The sequence below is a fragment of the Lepidochelys olivacea genome, assembly GCF_965140295.1.
Source record: "Lepidochelys olivacea isolate rLepOli2 genome assembly, chromosome: 14".
Taxonomy (NCBI): Eukaryota; Metazoa; Chordata; order Testudines; family Cheloniidae; genus Lepidochelys; species Lepidochelys olivacea.
Genome location: NC_140424.1, coordinates 6,446,540 through 6,467,227, shown reverse-complemented (window position 1 = coordinate 6,467,227; position 20,688 = coordinate 6,446,540). Strand labels below are relative to the sequence as shown.

Below are 20,688 nucleotides of genomic sequence, written 5' to 3'. Positions count from 1 at the left end.
GTCCCCCCCGTTCAGGCGCCCCTGGAGGGGGAGGAGGAATAAATCCTGTAGGAAAGTTGCAAATGATGGAAGCAAAACACTCTCTGGACCAGATCCTCAGCTGATGTAAACTGAAGTCAATGGAGCTGTAACAATTTACATTGGCGGAAGGATCTACCTCTCTACCTGTTGAAGAGACTGCAAGTCATAATGTCCGAGAGAGAGACACCACTGCCCTCTACAGGATGGAGTCTGAGTGTGAGTGTTGGGTATAGCCCACCTGTTATTCCCCACTTCATTTCCAACTAGCTACATAATAATGTTACATACACCAAACCACACTAACAGAACGTTATTAAGGTTGCCAAGACAAGTGCTCAGAAGTTAGGAGATGCCAGTTTTGGAGCTGCCTGTGCTTAATTCAGCCTCCTTGTGCTTGTGCATTACAATACACTCTTTAATCACATAGATATAATCCAGTTCTCCAGATCAGCATTCAACTGCCTTAACTGTGAGATCATCCTTTCTCTTTCTGCAATACCCTGCCTCATTCACTACACACCTTCCACCTTCGGCAACAAATGAGGCAGGGGCGCTAAACACAACAGCCTCATTCGCTACTCAGCCCTGATTTGGTGGAAGACGCGATAGAGGTATTATTATAAACATGTGTCATGCAGAGTTTGATCTCTCCAATGCAGCATCTAGCGCACACTTCCTCTGGACCTTTCCTGTGTACACCTCTTTCCCCATCCGCTTGGTACTGCAGAATGTATTCGTAAAAGGAACTCGCTTCTGCATCTTCACTCACGTACCGGGTGAAACGAAGAAGACGCTCCGTAGGATTTCATTCTTGGTGACCTCCAGGATGTCCTTGGTGACGTTGATCAGCCTTCCGATTGTGGGCGGGACCCGTCGGAAATCCAAGATCCTGTGCAAAAGTGAAAATGTGTCAATCAAAGGGTACTGAAGCAGAGTCCAGGAGGTGGGGAAGGGAAATGGTTTCTCGGCACATGGTAGGGCTGGGGAAATGGTCCAGCAACTGAATCCAAACCCCGCTCCATATAAAAGAGCTTGTTTCTATTCTGAAATCACGCTCCTTTTTAAAAGTCTGACAACATTGCCAAATGAGAATCTTTCTTGTGTGATCTCTAGCAAATATGCAAGCCCATTTTACACTCCAAACCAAAAGAGGTGTGGTCTGGGATTTACTGCTTCGACAGCTGGGCCTTGTAAGAGTTTGGAGACTGGCTATTCCATCCAGGATCTGCTGTAATTCTAAGCATCTTTTCCCCCAGCCAATTTATCGTGTATCCATACAAGTCTGTTGCCTCTTTCGAGGGTGAGAGACCGCCAAGGACCTGCACAATGTTGTGTTTGACACTCTGCAGAGATGTGCTGAACCTGCTACAGCACAGCACAGACAGTGGGAAGCTGGGAGGGGCTCGCACACACACCAGGAGCCACTTAGCCTATTGTCTCAGTTGATTCATCTCACTGATCTCACTTCGGATAATCAACAGCCTGGGGCTGAGGGAATTTTTAATGATGACTCTGGGAGTGGAAAACCATTGCTGATTCCTGAGTCAGTAACCACTGGGCAGGCTCAGTAATGCCATGATGCAAACACTGAGCAATCACTCAGCTTCCAAGAATCAAATGTGAAACTGAATTTAGCTTGTCAATTACTGAGCACTTTAAAAAAAACAATATTTCGCTGGTAACTAGCTGCTTTCCTCTTCAGACTTCAAAGCACTTTAAAAAATTGAGCAGGTGAACATAAGAACGGCCATACTAGGTTAGACCAAAGGTCCATCTAGCCCAGTATCCTGTCTTCCAACAGTGGTCAGTGCCAGGTGCCCCAGAGGGAATGAACAAAACTGGTAATCATGTGATCTAACCCATGTTGCCCATTCCCAGCTTCTGGCAAACAGAGGCTAGGGACACCATCCCTGCCCATCCTGGCTAATAGCCATTGATGGACCTATCCTCTATGAATTTATCCTGTTCTTTTTTGAGCCCTGTTATAATCTTTGCCTTCACAACATCCTCTGGCAAGGAGTTCCACAGGTTGACTCTGCGTTGTGTGGAAAAAATATTTCCTTTTGTTTGTTTTAAACCTGCCATCTATTAATTTCATTTGGTGACCCCTAATTCTTGTGTTACGAGAAGGAGTAAATAACACTTCCTTATTTACTTTCTCCACATCAGTCATGATTTTATTGACCTCTATCATATCACCCCTTAGTCATCTCTTTTCCAAGCTGAAAAGTCCCAGTCTTATTAATTTCTCTTCATATGGCAGCTGTTTCATACCCCTAATAATTTTTGTTGCCCGTTTCTGAACCTTTTCCAATTCCAGTATAACTTTTTTGATATGGGGTGATCTGCACACAGTATTCAAGATGTGGGTGTATCATGGATTTATATAGAGGCAATATGATATTTTCTGTCTTATTATCTATCTCTTTCTTAATGATTCCCAACATTCTGTTAGCTTTTTTTGACTTCTGCTGCACATTGAGTGGATGTTTTCAGAGAACTATTCACAATGACTCCAAGATCTCTTTCTTGTGTGGTAACAGCTAATTTAGACCCCATCATTTTATATGTATAGTTAGGATTATGCTTTCCAACATGCATTACTTTGCATTTATTAACGTTGAATTTCATCTGCTATTTTGTTGCCCGGGCTTTTTCTGTAGCTCTTCAGTCTGCTTGGGATTTAACTATCTTGAGTAGTTTTGTATCATCTGCAAATTTTTCCACCTCACTGTTTACCCCTTTTTCCAGATCATTTATGAATATGTTGAATAGGTCTGGTCCCAGTACAGACCCTTGGGTGACACCACTATTTACCGCTCTCCTTTCTGAAAACTGACCATTTATTCCTACCCTTTGTTTCCTATCTTTTAACCAGTTACCAATCCATGGGAGGACCTTCCCTCTTATCCCGTGACAGCTTACTTTGTTTAAGAGCCTTTGCTGAGGGACCTTGTCAAAGGCATTCCTGAAAATCTAAGTAAATTATATCCACTGGATTCCCTTTGTCCATATGCTTGTTGATCTCCTCAAAGAATTCTAGTAGATTGGTGAGGCATGATTTCCCTTTACATAAACCATGTTGACTTTTCCCCAACAAATTATGTTCAGCTATGTGTCTGACAATTTTGTTCTTTACTATAGTTTCAACTAGTTTGCCCCGTATTAAAGTCAGGTTTACTGGCCTATAATTGCCGGAATCATCTCTGGAGCCCTTTTTAAAAATTGGCGTCACACTGGTGTCATTAGCTTTGTTTTATAGATGGTTAAACTTGAGTCCCAGAGAGGCTGAATGGCATTGAGGCACAGGGAGTCTAGGTGTGTCGCTCCAGGTCACAGAGCAATGGCAGAGCTAGAAATGGAAAGAACTCAGTTCTCCTGACTCCCTAGCCTGGGGTTTGAATGATCTAGCTACAGGCCTAACAGCCAGCCTTATGTAAGTTGCCTTTGTGAAAGGAAGAAGATGGAGTGCAAAAAGCAGCAAAGCAGCCGCATCCCTTGTGCTTAGTGGAACCTCTCCTGAGGGAGAGGAAAGCTGGCTCCTTTTCCAATGGGATTTCATTTTATGTTACCTGTAATCTAGCGCTGGTGAAGGGGACCAGGTTAGCCCTCCTCAGGGTAACAGCCTGTTTCACTGTGGGCTTGCTGCAAACAGAAGTTGCACCGGTTTTATTCAAATCAATTTGAAACCTGATTTAGGTAAACTGGAGCAACGGATGCTTTGACATACGTTTAAAACTGGTGATATCGATTTAGCCAGCACCTGTAAATGTCCTGATGGGCTCTAAACCATTATAAGCTAAGTTTAAACCCATCTAAGAATGTCTGCAGACAAAGAGGCAACGCTGTAACTAAATCGGTACAACTTTGTGTGTGTTGACCAGGCTTTACACCCCAAATGGCCCCCATCCTTAACAGGGCCAGACCACTTGGAGGGTTAAGAAGGGCGAGTCGCCTCTGGGGTTGGTTAGTCTGCGCTGTCTCTGCTAACACTGCCAACTCATGGCTGCTTTTGGAATGAGGACATCTGGAACTGGACTGAAACTACTGGCTCATTTTATATCAGGCTTCCAATAGGCTTGGGATGGAAACTGGCAAATTTGGACAGGTAAATCAGAGATGAAAGGCTCTCCCCTGTCACCCAGCCCCTATCTAATTGAACTCGACTTCAAGGAAAAGAAGGCAAGGGCTGACAAGAACAGTGTTCTGCCTTACTAGAGATCAGTGAGCACTTTGAATGGGGCTGGTAATTCACTTCAGAGGGACTGGAGAATTTACAGTATGGAAAACAGGCCTAATGCAATTCTGCATTTCCCTCTGAAGTGGCAGCTCATGGAACAAACTCTCCTGCATTGTCAGGTGTTTGTTTCCTGTCTCAGTGAGCAACAGTGACTCAGAATATTCTGTATGATTAAAGGCCTGATCCCAAAAGGATCTCAGCCGCTGCACATTCTTACTGACTTCCATCAAGCACTTCTCAGGATCAGGACCAAAATGTGTAATGACTAGGCACAAGGAGTGGCAGCAGATTTTTCCCATAATGCAAAGCTGTCTCCTTTGATAGTCTTTGGAAATGGCCTGACTCGAAAATGGAAACAAATCTGGATTTAGCAAATGGCCTTTTATCCCTCCAAACCTCTGTTAAAAATATAGGATCCAAATTCTCCCAGACTTGGAAGGGTTTGAAATCTGGATCTGGACCTAAATGCGGCAGCTCAATAATCAAGGGCCATTGACCTCAACAGGAGTTTTGCACAAATAAAGACTCACTAAAATCTGGCTCCATCTGTGCAGTGAGGATGTGCGACAACAGCTGGGATTCTAATTGTATCCCCTTTTGGCTGATTGTTTTCAGAATGGAGTCCAGCCACTAAGCTACTTTGAAGCAGTATTTCACAGCCAGTGCTGTTTCCAGAAATTGCAAACCAGTGTCAGCCTCCCAGGGAAGGGTTTGCATTTCAAGAACCCTGGCTCTGTTGTAGCTGGAAGCTACTGCAAGGGAGGAAGAGGACAGTGTCTGACTGTTTGGAGTTTAGGGTGAGCAGAGGTTTTGATTAGCGATGGGAGAGAGAGTGGCCTGGCCAGAACAGTGAACTGGGAGTTGAGACTCCTGAGTTCTAGTCCTGCCTTTCTGTGCCTCATTTTCCCCATTCATTGCATGGAGGAAACATTTTCTTGCCTCACAGAGTGGATGCTATGAGTTGGAATTAATTAGCATTTGTAAAGTGCTTGGAAGTCTTTGGCTGGAAGGGGGTATAAAAAGGGAAAGGCTTATTAAATCCCATGTGCCTACCTACCCTGTCTCATTTCCTCCCCTGACTTCCCTGCTGGGGTGGTTGCCTTGGAGAAACAATACAGTTCACCAGTGCTACAGGCTGGCAAGCTACTGACCCATTGACAACAGGTAATTCATCATCAAGTCCGTCTTCATGCACGTGCCTAATACAAAGCTCAGTGAAGTCAACAGGGGTCTTTCCTTTGACTCCATTGGGATTTGCATCTGGGCTATAGTCCCACAGTGAAAGATGTTTGAAATACTAAGCTGACACTGTGCTTGACGTTGGCCAAAAAGCTGCTCAAGTCTTGCAATGCCCAATCCTGCTTCCTCACATCAACGCTCTTTGGCCTAGAGTTTGACAATGGGAGTTAGGCATCTCATTACCCTTAAAACTCTTGCCCTTATTAACATCCATGAGAAGAAGGAGGCGGCCCATACCATGACTTGGATTCCCCCAGGTCACTGCGGGTTTTTAGGAACTGAATTAATGGCTTTTCTCCCTAGGAAGTGAGAAGAGGAGTAACTCAGAAGCTCCGTGTTCTGGGCACAAATACCTGTCAAGGTGAAAGGCGGCTATTTCCGCATTGTGTCTCTGAAAGTCAGTGAAGTAGAAACAATCTTCTGGAGTCTCTTCCTCTCGTTCCTGTCTGAAAGAAATGAAGGGGTTACTAACCGGGCCAGGAGAACACACCCGGGGAAGGATGGAAGCGACCCGGGAGCAAGGTGGGAAGCGAGCTTTTCAGAAGAGCCCAGGGCACCGCAGAGACCTGCAATGCTTGTGCTAATGACATTCTCCGAAGGACAAGAGCATCAGGCTATGGCTGCTATTTAAAAGGCACTGGTGATGGGCCAGGGATGATTAAAAGCAACAGCTGGATGGAGCAGTGCTCAGATGCTTATTGGAATGGCAGACACACGGAGAGAGGCGGGAGGTGGACAGTGCTTCTGGGGTTTAGAAATGTTTGTGCCTGCACGTAGATCAGGACTGGCAGCCCCAGAAACCTTGTTTACCCACAGCCTGGGGCCAGGCTGCCCTGCCAACATGCCTCACTCCTCACCACCACCTCTAGGGGGGCAGAGCGTCTCGCTCTTCCTATCTCTTTGATTCCTGGTCCTTCTGCTGAGACTGGCACCAAAAGCCTTAGGGTGCGTCTACTCTGCCACTGGGAGGTGTGATTGCAGCATGTGTGGTAACAGTGGTCACTCAAGTATACGCCCAGGGACCTGGGTTGGGGGCTAATCTGTGAGGCCACCCATGCTGCTACAGCTTCACCATTGCAGTTACTAGAGCTAGCTGAAATCTCGGTCAATCGAAGGCTACATGTGCTGCAGTCACACCTCCTGAGAGCAAGTAGCCATGCCCTTACCGTCAACCGTGGACATCTGTCCTTTAGCAACAGGACTGAGACCAGCCGCCTATTTCTCTCAGGCCACCAAACAGCCATCAGATAGCGATTCTGAGTTCCTACCGTCTCTGTTTATGAAGCAGCACCGTCGGTTCCATATCCCCTGAGCTAATCAGTCCTCCAAGCTCATGTGTTTAACAGGAAAGCATGCTAAAATCCAAAGCCTGCTGGCCTTGTCTCCTCACAGCAGGCGAGCCAAGACATACCTTCCTACCAGCCCCAGCTAAGTGAGTGTCTTCGGAAACTATATATTTTACCTCTTGGAATTAATAGAGACAAGCCATGGGGAAGAGAGAGAGAGAGAGAAGCCTCTCTTATAAGCACATAGTTGAACTCAGAAAAGCTCGACCCGTCATTCCGAGCCAAGGCAGTGCGCAGAAAGCAATCTGAATGGAAATAAATGTAAAGGGCCAAAAGGGCTATAAATAAATGCAGAAGCAATTTAAAACTGCTATTCAAGGCTAGCAGCACCATGAGATAGTTCCTGGAAATAGACATGGGACTTAAATAAAAAAAACAAATAAAGGAAAATAGGAATTCTATTGGGAAACAGCAGAAATTTATAGGCCTCAACAATCTTCTTCCTTTGTCTCCTTCCTTAGAAGTTTTTAAGGTCAGGCTTGACAAAGCCATGGCTGGAATCGGTCCTGCTTTGAGCAGGGGGTTGGACTAGATGACCTCCTGGGGTCCCTTCCAACCCTGATATTCTATGATTCTAATCTCTCTCACACACACACACACAGAGCACGGTCTTGCGGCATCAGCAGTGTGGAGCGAATCCAGTTTTAAATATGCAATTCCAACAACAGGTATAAGAACTTCGTGTGTTTTTCTGGGCCATGCACACCTGTCACACAGTGGGAACAGCCAATGATAGCTAATTTTTATGGAAGCCTTTTGCGCCATCAAGACAAGGTTTACTGAGTAAAGGAGACAAAAGATGCTAATGCAGTTTCCACATCCTTTGTCAACCTGTGTTACTACAAAGCCAGGTGGTCAGTGTCCCATTGCTTCACCCCATCCACTCCAGCCTGGAGCTATTCACTTGCATCATGTCCTTCCCTGCTGAAACATTTCGGGTTGGTTGCTGTCAGTGGTTATTTGCGCAGAGGGCTCTGCTAAAGAAGCCAGAGGTCAATTGCCTTTATTCTAGCGTAGGCCACCTTGTTTAGCGGCTAGGTGAGGCTATTTTGGGGAAAAGCAGCTGCAGGTGATTTAGAGCGAATATGTATGTACACTCTCCTTACCTCATGGGTTTAAACATGGCTTTCCCAAAGTCCTGGAACCTCAGGACCAGTTTCAGGTGTACACCGCTGGGCTTCACAACTTGCGTCAGGGAAGGAGAATAAAACAGAGTGGGAAATTCTTGGTTTGACACTGGTAAAATATTTCTTAAGTATCATTTTGTAGCAAAGAAATTCAACTTCCTTCTCCACATGAGTAAATCTCCCAACTCACTATGGATAAAATAGCTTGTGTCAGCTGGTCTATTTATTGGTAATTCGCTGCTGCATCTCACTCCTACAGTTCTTGCCATGGTAATTTTCCCTGATCCTCCTCTGTGCTAGGCACACTATTTTCCTTTAGCATTTCTAGTCCTCAGTCATTTGACATTTCTCCTCTGCGATCTTGGATTTCCCCATCTCACTTACCTTTATTGAACAATAACTGAGAGTAAAAGCTGCTGGTGGTGTATATGTGCAAGTCAAAAAATCCGCAGTGGGAGCGCCAGATGGAAGCTGACTGCCTGGATTCTGCCTTCTGGGAAAATCTTCAACACAGCCCAGGAGCGTAAGTGGGGTTGGCCCAGGAGCCAGGGCCGTGGTCTATAGTATGCCCACTCAGCTGTTCTCACCAGGCACTCAGTGCTACATGTATTCTACTCTTTTTGAAAAAACAGAGTGAACAGGGGGCTGAGAGCTGGTCCTAGCGGCTGTGCAGGGTGACAAAAGTGCTACATTGGCACCCACTGCAATTTAAAGTGATTCTCATGCTGGTGAAAGCTGCTAGCTTGTTTAAATCCTGAGATGGTGGGCGGAACCTCCCAAAGAAACGGAAGCCCTGCCCCCTCGTTTAAGCCATAGAGCTCAGGATTTGTGTGACAAGGCTGCATAGACAGCCCTGGAGAATGGAGCTCTCTGCTTGTTCTCAGAGCAGGTACAGCCTGGGCACGGAGCAATATGAGCTTCCTCCTTGCTGCCCTGCGAAGTTGTCTCAACCTCAGGCTGGAAGGGTCCCCTCTAGGGGTTGTGGGGGTTAAGGCACCTCCATGCTCACTCCGGGTTTGACTCAAAGCTCACTACGTCAACGCAAAGACTCCCAATGCATTCAGTGAGTTTGGGAGCAGTTCCCCAGTTCTTGGCCTCGCGTGCTAAGACTAAAAGCAAAGGCACCAATTAATTGCACTTGTGGTCATGTGCTTCTGCGATCTGGATCGCAGTTCCACTCGAAACAGAACTCAGGTCATCAGCTTTCTTCACACAGGCCAGCAGAGAGATAAGGGCTTTGGCTCAGCACTGACCTGGTCTGGATTTGCAACTTTCACCTTTATTGTTTAAGGCAGCAGTTTGCACAAAGGCTGAGGAATTACTGAATGAAGCAGGAAATGTTCACATGGGATTCAGGGAAAATTCAAAGCTGCTATTTCTTTTACATGCATTGCACTTAACAGAAGAAAATGTCCTCTCCGTACAAGGTGTCAGGTTTGCTAAGCTATCTAATACAAGGAGGTAAAATGAGGTGCAAGTACCTAGGACACAAATGAATCACTTACTCTGGGTGCAGTCACAAGCTCCTAATAAAGCTTTCTCGTCCTGACTGTAATCTGCAGGGAAAGAAAAAGCGATAAGAGAATCATTCACATTGAACCTGGACTCATTCTAGCAATGTTTCATGACCCAGCCTCTGCCATTTCAAAACAGATACGTGCCGCTGGAGACTGGTGCTGCTGGAGTTAACCCACTTGCTGCGAAGCAAACGAAATGAAGCAAGGTCAGGTCGGTCTGGTGTCTGGCTCAGGACGACTCTCAGAAAAGGCGGAGTCAGAGACCAGTGTGAGTCCAGCAGTCACTTCTCACAAGTGACTATCCCCCTGGCAGCAAGTGCCAGAGTTTGGGTCAACTGACTTGGGCTCGTATGTGGGTGTAAAGGTAGCACTATCTGCAGGGGTCCTCAACCATTTTCTTTCTGAGGCCCTCCCACTCCATGGCCCACCTCAAAACTCCATGGCCCACCTCTGCCACAAGAACTGTTTTTCTGCATATAAAAGCCAGGGCAAGCGTTAGGGGGGAGCAACAGGTCAATTGCCCAGGGCCCCATGCCACGGGGGCCCACAAAGCTAACTTGTTTAGGCTTCAGCCTCAGGAGGTAGGGCTCAGGGCCCTGGGCTTCAGCACCATGTGATTGGGATTTGGCTTTCTACCCTGGGCCCCAGCAAGTCTAAGGCCGACCCTGTTTGGCGGACCCTCTGAAACCCGCTTGTGGTCCCCCACCAGAACCACTGGTGTAGACCACTGGTGTAGACACCTGTGCTCTGAGGCCCTCTGCCCTCGTCAGGTTTCAGAGCCCAGGCCCCAGCCCGAGCCAGAACATTTATAATGCTCTCTTAGCCTCGCAGCATGAGCCACAGTCAGTCGCCCCAGACTCGCTGCCGTGGGTCTTTTGTTTGCAGTGTAGGGCACTTAGGAGCAGGTCAAAAAAATGGAAAACCTATTTTCCCTATTTAAAATCATGTTGATAATGTTATTGAAATTTGTCAGTTACGTTTTCAATAAGGTTTTGGAGAAAGTTTTATACCAAATAAAAATAAAACCCCAAGGTTTGAAGATTGTCCCTAAATGTGTGCATGTATTTATTTTTTACAAAAAAACCTTTTCATTTGAAAGATTCCAACCAGTTCTATTCTGGTGCCAAGCGAGCAGCCTTTCCCAGCTCTTGTTGAATGTGAGTATATGGAAACTCTTACCGGCACTGACAGTGTTAAAATCTTGCATGTCATGAAGGAGTTTGTTAGTGGCAGGGCTGGATCTGGGATACAGCCCATAGCGAGTGATGCCCAGGTGGAATTGGAGCCAGCTTGCTTCCCGCCCGAGCTGCAGCAGTGAGTCAGGAGATGTTAGGTTGAGCTCCTCTCTGTAAAGCTTGTGTCTCCTGAAAAACATTACGTTATGCGATGAAAAGGGCACATCACTGAATGTCAATCCTTAGTACTTCAAAACAAGCAGACTGTGGGTTTTCAAAGAGCTGGGAAAATGCTATTAACCGACAGCTCCAGATTATACAGAGCTTTCCAGTCACAGATAGCAAATTGCCTTACGAGAGTGGGTAAGGATTACGATCTTGATCTTACATGTGAGGAAACTGAGGCACAGAGAGAGTGAGAGCCTTGTCAAAGGTTACCCAGCAAGACTGTGGCAGAGTTGGAACCAGAACGCAGGTCTCCTAAGTCATGTCTTAACCACGTGACCGTTATTCCCAGTGTGGTGTTCTCTCTGCCAAACCGGAGAAAGCAAAAATATTCTTTTCATTACCTTAATATGGTTACACGGGGTAGTAGCTAGGGACCCCCGTTGGAGTTCCATGCAAACTAACAGCCACAATCTAGGATTTAGACAATATGCAAGAGGAAAATAAACAGACAAATGGGGGAGGAAGATACCAGCAGAAGTTCTCATAGTTTTACAATAGCTTCCCACTTTAGCTGCCGGGGCAGCAGTCTGAAAGCTCCGGCTGGTGGGTTAGCAGAGGAGGAGCTTCTGCTAGTCTGTTGAATGAAACTCTTGTGGGGAGTTGGAAGGCAGGGTGGGAAGGTGAGTCCATAGAAGGGTCTTACTCCTACAGAGATGCCTGCAAAATGAAAAACACTGAACAAAGGAGAGAAAAGGCCACGGTGGGAAGAAGCTGCGTCTGCTGAATGTTATTGGGCAAACTGGGGATAATGGGACTTCCCTAGCACACGGGCGTTGTAAGGATAAATCCATGAAAGACTGCGAGTCCCTCAGGTACTGTAGTGATGGAGGCAGTCAAGTACCTAAGATAGTCATTTTGAAAAGGGCAAGTTTCAGAGAATAGTATCATAGGACTGGAAGGGACCTCAAGTCTTCCACTCATGGTAGGACTAAGTATAATCTAGACCAGGGGTTCTCAAACTGGAGGTTGGGACCCCTCAAGGGGGTTGCGAGGTCATTACATGGGGGGTTGTGAGCTGTCAACCTCCACCCCAAACCCCACTTACCTCCAGCATTTGTAATGGTGTTAAATATATTAAAAAGTGTGCTTAATTTATTAGGGGGGGTCACACTCAGAGGCTTGTGATGTGAAAGGGGTCACCAGTAAAAAAGTTTGAGACCCACTGATCTAGACCAATGGTTCTCAAACTTCATTGCACCGTGACCCCCTTCTGACAAAAAAAATTACTTCATGACCGCGCCGGAGGCAGGACCGAAGTCTCAGCCCGTCTGAGCACTGTCACCCTGGGTTCGGGCGGGAGGGGACTCAAGCCTGACCACCCAGTGTGTGTGTGGGGGGGAAAACTGAAGCCTGGGGCTTCAGCCACAGGCAGGGGGCCTGTAACCTGAGCCTCACCGCTGCCCAGGGCTGAAGCAGCAGCTGAGCCCCACAGCCCAGGGCTGAAGCCCTTGGCTCAGCTTCAGCCCCAAGTGGAGGGGCTCGGGCTTTGGCCACAGGCCCCAGCAAGTCTAACACCAGCCCTGGTGACCCCTTTAAAACAGGGTTTCGACCCACTTTGGGGTCCCGACTCCCAGTTTGAGAACCGCTGATCTAGACCATCCCTGACAGCTGTTTGTCTAACCTGCTCTTAAAAACCTCCAGTGATGGAGAGTCCACAACCTCCCTAGGCAATTTATTCCAGAGCTTAACCACCCTGACAGGAAGTTTTTCCTCATGCCCTAAACCTCCCTTGCTGCAATTTAAGCCCATTGCTTCTTGTCCTGTCCTCAGAGGTTAAGGAGAACAATTTTTCTCCCTCCTCCTTGTAACAACCTTTTACGTACTTGAAAACTGTTATGTCCCCTCTCAGTCTTCTCTTCTCCAGACTAAACAAATCCAAATTTTTCAATCTTCCCTCATAGGTCATGTTTTCTAGACCTTTCATCATTTTTGTTGCTCTTCTCTGGACCTGCTCCAATTTATCCACATCTTTCCTGAAATTCGGCACCCAGAACTGGACAATGATCCAGCTGAGGCCTAATCCGTGTGGAATAGAGCAGATGAATTACTGCTTGTGTCTTGCTTACAACACTCCTGCTAATATATCCGAGAATATGGTGTATTTTTCCACTGCCATTTGCAATGATGTATTTGCAATTCCACAACCACTTTCTAGAGTGGTTTGGGCTGGGTTGGCTGTAGAGACCCTTGCCCGCTGGCAGCGTGTTTAAATCAGAGCCCTGTGAGACTGGGTGGTTTCAGTTAACAGGGGTTTGCGTGAACATTTATTTCGGTTACGATCTGCAGAGTTTTTGCACTTCCCTTTCCCACCACTCCGTGCCCTCTCTCCCGTCCCAAGTTTTACTTTGCGAGTTGGATTTAAAAACTCCCCAAAATTCAAAGCCCACCTCACTGGAAACAGCAGAGTCACAGATGGTGTTGGATGGGAATCCTGGAGAACGACAGGTTTTGCACACCTTCTGGGCCAAGCCCTAAATCTGCCCAAGCTTGCTCAAATAAAGGATTCCCCTCCTCCACTCGCCCTGATTCATCAGCATCAGCAAACCTGCTTTGAGTCACTGCTTTGTAATTTACGAGCCATCTTCCGCATGGTTTGGAGATTCATTGCAATCGTTTCTCAGGGCTCTAGTCATAACAAAGTACGTTAGGGCCAAGGCCAGTGGGAAACTTCTGTGGCTTAATTCATTAATACCTGAAAAGCAGCCTGTGCTCTGCAGATGGCTGGGGCTAATGAAATGCCGAGCTCCTAGTCTATTTTATACAGTTTCTTATACCAGGTTCATCTCCACAGCAGCCAAGTACATTCCAGTAGTGGATTAAGCAACATGACTAACGTCTGCCACACGTGTTTTATTCTCAGCTCATGTCCCCAAGAGAGCATTGGGTGTGGAGCTGGTCGGCAAACACATTTTCTGTTTCGTGAAAAACTTTGGGATTTCAAAGAGTTTGTCTCTGGGACAAAAAACTTGCAACTATTTTTATGGACTGAAATTCCTAACAGCAACAGCAAATTGTCTGGGGGTCCATTCAAATGGCTCATGTTGATCATTTCAAAACATTTTTTTTTGATTGTGGAATGTTAAAAAAAATTAAATTGGTTTTAATATAAAATAAATTAAATGTCTAAACAAGAATCTTTTCAAAATGAAAAATCAAACCTCCTTGTTCTGAAAACGTCTGAATGGGACATTTGAACATTTTCTAAAAGCTTTTCCAGTTTTTTTCCAAATGAAGTTTTGTTGAAATTGATGTGACAGCATGACCAATTTTGGTTTAGTCTAAATGGTATTTTCTGATGAAAAACAGCTTCCTCGGAAGTTTTCTGATCAGCGCTATGCAGCAGAGTGTTTTAGTTTGGTAGAGACTTAGTTTCTTGTCTATATTCCCACTCCACTAGATCATTGAGATTTCACCACCCCCATGTTGCTTCCCCTTTCACTGTCATAGTCCTTGCCCTACATGACCCTCAGATGGAGTAAGTAGGGATGAAACGTCCCCTTGTCTACCTGATTCTGCTCCAACCATGGGCCAGAGTAGAACGGGGAGGAAGTAAAATTTAGTCTGCCCCAGTGAGTGCAGAAGTCTCACGGTGCACGCAGATGGCACGGAGAACTAATCCTGGGTGGAATATACAAGGGAAGCAAAGGCAAATTGGGAAAAGTCACCCAAGACTATGAACAGCAGCTTTCCAAACTTCCAGTTTAAGATCATTGGCTGGCTTTTGTGTCCACAAAACACAGCTCTTCCAGGGGATAAAAGGCACTCGCCCTTGCCAGAGCATATGGTCTTTTGCAGTACCCCATAAAGAAGAGAAAATGGCACTTAAATAGTGTTTCTTTGCCATCGTTGAGTCGGAGCCTCTCAGAACATCTCATAAAACGTCTGCTTTCCCCCACCCCCAGCGCACAAGGGAATTATAGATCTGGCTGCGGCATGCCTCAGATCTTGTGACACGCACTGTAACTAACAGCCAATTTAATGAGGCTTTCAGAAAACTGTCATTCTAAATGCAGACCTTGAAAACTTAACCTCTCTCGGCACAGTCAGAGGAGGGCTGGCCTTGCCTTAGACTGATGAGTTCTGTAAAGGCCCCCTTGTTAGCTCAGCTACACCACTTTGGAGCTGCCCTCTCCATCATCCCTTTCACATGCTCTCCGTCGACATGTTTATTTAGTGATCCAAAGAAGGCAGTGCTGGCATTTGTGGTGACCAGGAAGCGACCCCAGCACTGGCAAGAGGTAGCTGCTCCAGGTTGCATCCGGCGCTGTTAGATTCTCCTGGCCACATGCCATCAGCTCCATTCCACCACAGTGCTCAAACCCCCTTCCTGCTCGAACCCACAGTCCCTCCTCAGGCAAATCTCCCATGGGAGTCACCTGGAGTTTTGCTTGGGGGCATTAGGCACTTCCTTCCTGCTACACCCAGAGCGAGCTACAGGACTGACCATATATTAACTGTCACACAGGTTAGGGACTCCGAGGTCATAGCATTGCCGTGCATTTGCTGGGTTTATTCTAGCTCCTGCTGGTAGGTGGCGCTCAGTGTCATTAAAAACCAAGGTTTCAGAGTAACAGCCCTGTTAGTCTGTATTCGCAAAAAGAAAAGGAGGACTTGTGGCACCTTAGAGACTAACCAATTTATTTGAGCATAAGCTTTCGTGAGCTACGGGTGAGCTGTAGCTCACGAAAGCTTATGCTCAAATAAATTGGTTAGTCTCTAAGGTGCCACAAGTACTCCTTTTCTTTTTATTAAAAACAAAGCATCGCTGTGAGAGGTTTCATTTGGGAGAGGCCCATCAGTGGAACAGCAGGCCTGTTGGAGGTGGACTGCCAGAGCTGTGCAAGGGTTTTACACAGCATCTGACCACTTGGGTACTACCCACCTCTATCTCCCACCTCATCACAATCAGGGCAGAAATAGAGCTGCTGGGTTTTCCCCTCCTTTTGTCTGTGGTGTTTACTGAGCAAAGCTCAGAAGCAGGAATGTTCAGCAAATCCACCCTGAGAGGGAGCACAAAGACCCACAGAGAGCCGTGCTGGTTTAATACTGTACCACATGGTTATAGCTTCTTCCTGGTGGACAATCAGCAGGAAGGGGCTAGGGAGGAACTGAATTCCCTGGACGGACGTGTTCTCAACTAATTGATCTGTCAGGGATAGGAGGGCTTGGTTTCTCCTTCTCTGCCATTGAAGAAAAGGGGTGCAAGTTTGTTCTCGAGAACCTACAGACCTCTCTAGGTCTGCCCAGCGTACAGGGGATCTGTTGGAGAATGGGGAGGACCTGTCCCTCTTCACTGGCTTTGAGCCCCCATAATCTCCTACCAAGACCTGGGGAGCAGGACGCCACACTAGGAACCCCTCCTTCCCAAACACCAGCCCTTAAAGAGAATCCCAGACCAGAAAGACTTCTGCTTAGATGCAGCTGCATCCAATTGTAAGTGGATTCCTCTCGTGGGGTGGTTGCTATGAGTGATTGGGCACATGCAAAGTTAAAATGTTTTTGTTACATTTAAGGCTTGACCCCAGCCTGCCTCCTCCTGTCTCTGGCTTGCATCCTTCCCAAAGGGTGGGTTCTGGCCCCTGGTGAGGGCTCTCTGCAGGGACAGGGCAGGAGCCGGTGTGGGGAGCTGACCACTTTCCTTCCTCAGGGAAAGAGCCTCCTTCTTGAGCAGAGAAAGGCTGTAAAATGCATAGACAGCCCATTTACTCCTCCTGTATCCATCGCCCCCCCACCCATGGCCCTTTGTCATTGATACAGGACAGTCACTTGCCCAGTAACTTCACTGCATTTGTCCATGCTCTGGAATGCTGCTTGCCTCGGTCCCAGCAGGAAAAACGAACATTCCACATGTTCACTGGAAATCCTGCCAGGCCATAAAAGAAGGAGGAGGAAAGCCAACTTCTGCTTGGTAAACAAGTGAGGAGAGAAGGGCGAAAATTAGGCCAGTGAAAAACCCTACATGGGTAGCAAACTCCCTCTTTCCATAGCCGGGCTCAGGAATATGAGGGGCCTTTAACTAGAGTCAGTGGGGAACTAGCCAAAGTGGGTGGAGGCAAAGGAAAATGTCCTGGAATGTGGTGCTTTGTTTCTGGGTTGTATTTTTCATCGACGGGGCTCAACTGCTTGGCAAATGAGGGTACGAATGTACATGGGACAATTAGTTTGGATGCCTGCCTTCTATTTCTACCTTTCTGCTCTGCGATTCCAGCTCATCTATCAGTCGAATCTTAGGGTTTTATCGTGTCCACCAGCACCGTAGTCTCTGAATCCCCCAAGCTCCAATGGCAATTTGTTCAATTTGTGCCTCAATTTCCCCATCTGTAAAATGTGGGTAATCGTTCCTTCCCCGCAGGGGTGTTGTGAAACTGAATGCTGACAAGTTAGTAAAGTCTTTCAAGGCCCTCAGCTGGAACTCCCCCTATCACAGCAACCTATTATTAATGGAGTCTATTTCTAAGTAAAGTGAAGAACAACAGGATAAAGTGTGTGTCATTCAGTCTGTTTTGGCACTGTGCAAGCCTGGGAAGAGGCCAACAGATGGCAAATATGTGCTGGTGTGCTGGAAAAATTACGCAAGTGCTCTTCATTGCATCTTAGACCTGAAGTCCTAGAAAATTTTTCAGCCTATTGGCAGATGTTTCTGCTGTATCTTGTCTGGAAACAGTTCCTGCAGGGGGGATTATGCCACACAAGAGCTCCACAGGAGTAACTAAGTGCCAATGAGATGGCTGCTCTTTCGCAAAGGCTGGTTAGTCAGACATAGTCTGAGATACAGGGCCAGATTGTGAGCAGCTGATGTCAATCAGGATAGCTCCCCTCACTGCAGGGCTGGTTAAATCCGCTGAGGCTCTGGCCTGGAATGAGACGGTCTCAAGGCCAGGCAAGAGTTTGGCCTTGGATTGCCTAGTGAGGAGGGTCCAAATGGAGGGCCCCAGAGGCTGCTCTTGGGGCCATTCGGTAACTGGACAGGCAGCTGAACTCAGATGTAACAGAGGCTCTTGGCGTGGCTGGTAACACAGAGGCACCCTAAGGAAATGTGTTCCAATGGCACCAGAAACGGAGGCAACCCCCCCAAGCTTCATTGTTACTGCAGAGCGGGGCAAGCCCTTCTCTAAGGCGAGCAAATGCAGTCACACACGCCCTTTTTCCTCGGGGCTGGCATCTCCCGTGTGCCCTGGGACCTGAATGGTGCAGTGTCAGAAATCACCTGCACTGATCTGCTGCTATAAAGCTGTGATTAACCCAGACAAAGGAGAAGCAGCAACATGTATTTGCAGTTACTAAAGCTAATTACATTACTGCAAACAGCTGGAAGGCTGCCTGAACTGGGCAATCTACCAGTGCAATGAATTCCCAGTTGGCTAGAGCCAGTGTAGCCAGCTCCACGCCACCCCTGCCTGCCGCACTTGGTATTGGGGAGGGGGTGCGTTGGGGCCTGGGTTTGTGGAATGGCCTCCGTGGGTATGTTTACACTGAACTGTAGGGCTGTCTGTGGGACCCAGGCTTGTGGACTGGCAGTTTCCAAGCCCAGCTTTGTGTGTCCACGCTGCATCGTAAACCTGGGTTACCTCAAGTCTCAGAGCTGTGCTAACATGTTCAAATGGAATTATGCAGCCCCTCGCACTCAGGTTTGTGGCTTGAGCTGTGTCCGCACTACAGAACGGCAGAGCTTGAACACAAGTCTCAGCGGGACTCAGGTTCTCACCCAATCCCCTACTAGGATCCTAGGACTCACGTGCTGAGTGCTTGCTGATCAGGCACAATACAGGCAGATTTGTGTGTCGACAGAAGTGGGCTCAAACCTGAGTCACAGCCTGGCTTTAGTCAGTGGTTTAGACATACGGGACCAAACCCCAGCCTGGCTGGTCCAGAATTGGGAGAGTGCAAAGGTAGCGTGGGTGCTGGGTTGAATGTAGCTCAGTCAGGTCTCAGGCTCTGACCCTACTACACAATGCTAGGCCTCACCATTTCATGTGGCACGCAGGGGGATTTCAGATGAGTTACACAGAGCTCTGTATGAAACTCTTTGTTCAGGACCAGATCTGTACCTCAGGGCTTGGGTAATTGGTGCTTGTTTTCATGTTGTTTGCATGCTTTTTAAAAGGGTGAGGGAGGCATTTAGGAGACCAAAATAACACAAGACTTGGGCCTTTCATGACTGTGGCCTCCAGGCCAGGACTTAGAGAGACCCTGAGAGGCGATGGTAGGCAGCCCAGGCTAGAGATATCGAGCTAGCTGGAGAGGTAGGGTCCTGTCTGAGTCCAGAAGCCTTAGCGAAGGAATCTTTTTATATTAATTACAATCGAGCCCTGTCTGTTTTTTTTTTCATGGTGTTTAAGATCCTGGCGAGTAGAAAAGTTCATATCAATGTAAAGTGTTAATGCAGTGCTGTAAATGGCTGTGATGATACCAGCTTTCACATGATTTCTGCCCTATAAATGATGACTCTATGAAGCAATTTTTGACAGCACTACATTCGTGTAATGGTATAAAAGACAATTACCGGAACCTGGACCTTCCTTGATAAGTAGAGCGAAGCAGGACTCCTGGGCTCTATAGCAAAACTTCGGGGGATCGGGAGGTGGGTTGCGGGGAAGCGCTACCTTTCATTTGGATTTTGCAAATGTTTGCAACATTTTCAGCTTTGGGCCAATCTTTGCTAAACCGCAGTGAAATTAAGTGGCGAGTGGACTAACTGGAGGGACACTCACCACATATCCTTTGGAGGAGAGAGCACTGGCTGTTCATTCCATTCGCAGCAGCAGAGCCATGGACAGGGAAAGCAGCCTTCCCAGCCCAGTTTGCATTGAATGCCTGGGTAGATCAGTGAAAGAAAGCAGGAGCCTGCAGCTGATAACAAGTGGTTCATTAACAGAGAAGGGGACTGGCTGGGACTGAACACTCTAGAAGAGGAAAGCGCCAAGTTAATCCAGGCCCTTAACAAAACACACACTGTTGGGCAACACAAAAGCTGAAAAGAAAGTTGCCTCTGAGAAGGAGCTTTATTTTCTGGATTCCTGACGTAAGCAAAATTAAAAGCATCGAAGCACTGGAGGTTGAAGGCCGGAGTTGGCAGTGTTCAAACTGGTTGGAACAAAGGACATGCTGTGGGAGAGGAAACCCAGAAGGCTCTCGCTGTACGTGGGTCTGCACTCACAGATCTACAACTGGCAATCACTGTGCACCCCCCACCCCACTCCCCACTCTGCCGTGCCCTGCAGCAGGCAGGCGGTTGTGCACTCAGACTGGATGGCACCTGCAGACCTCAGCCAGGCTGATCCTGACCTGCAGCTCTGGCCGAAGGGAGTGGGGATTAAGGGGATTAAGGATGGGAAGGGACACCAGGAGCTGCTCCTTTCCCCTAAACTGTAACTAAATAATTCACTAGGGGGCCACTGCTGGATACAGATGGTGCAGCAGCATGCAAGGTGGTTGGTGTTTTCCACCGGGCCCTGAGGAATGCTGGAGTAGATGGACCAATGGTCTGGCCTGGCCTGGCAAATTCTCTGCACCACATGCTGCCTTCTTTTATGTGTGCGCATCTCCCAGTAACATCATCACTGCACTGCTCCCCTCCAGCCTTCCCACCCGCCTCAGCGGTGTTATGCCTACATCCTGGAGCAGGATTCAGTTCCGAGTGTCTCAAAGGGACGTCTGTGCGGTTTTCTTGCATGCAATGATCAAAGCCCCACGTGCTCCGTAGCAAGTTGGACTGACATTCTGCCGCAACTGGTGGAGATTCACCCTGGGAATAAATGTGAACAGTCCCCGGGCCCCTCAATCCAGCACGTTAGA

At 47.5% G+C, this 20,688-nt stretch overlaps 1 protein-coding gene across 3 annotated transcripts in view; it reads right to left on the bottom strand.

Annotated features, from left to right (window-relative positions):
- The window catches only part of FAM20A (FAM20A golgi associated secretory pathway pseudokinase), a 42,290-nt gene that overhangs the window by 8,304 nt on the left and 13,298 nt on the right, over positions 1-20,688 (bottom strand). Inside the window, exons 1-6 of one of the 3 annotated variants that reach the window (XM_084646970.1) lie at positions 19,605-19,681; positions 10,670-10,854; positions 9,479-9,529; positions 7,953-8,031; positions 5,854-5,946; positions 795-910 (exon numbers count right to left, since the gene is read on the bottom strand). In XM_084646970.1, the coding sequence (XP_084503096.1) occupies positions 795-910; positions 5,854-5,946; positions 7,953-8,031; positions 9,479-9,529; positions 10,670-10,854; positions 19,605-19,609 (529 nt within the window). In that variant the 5' untranslated portion in view covers positions 19,610-19,681. Of the gene's footprint in view, positions 1-794; positions 911-5,853; positions 5,947-7,952; positions 8,032-9,478; positions 9,530-10,669; positions 10,855-11,053; positions 11,145-19,604; positions 19,682-20,688 lie in introns of those variants that run through there. The other 2 variants (XM_084646971.1, XM_084646969.1) reach the window with 2 other exon arrangements.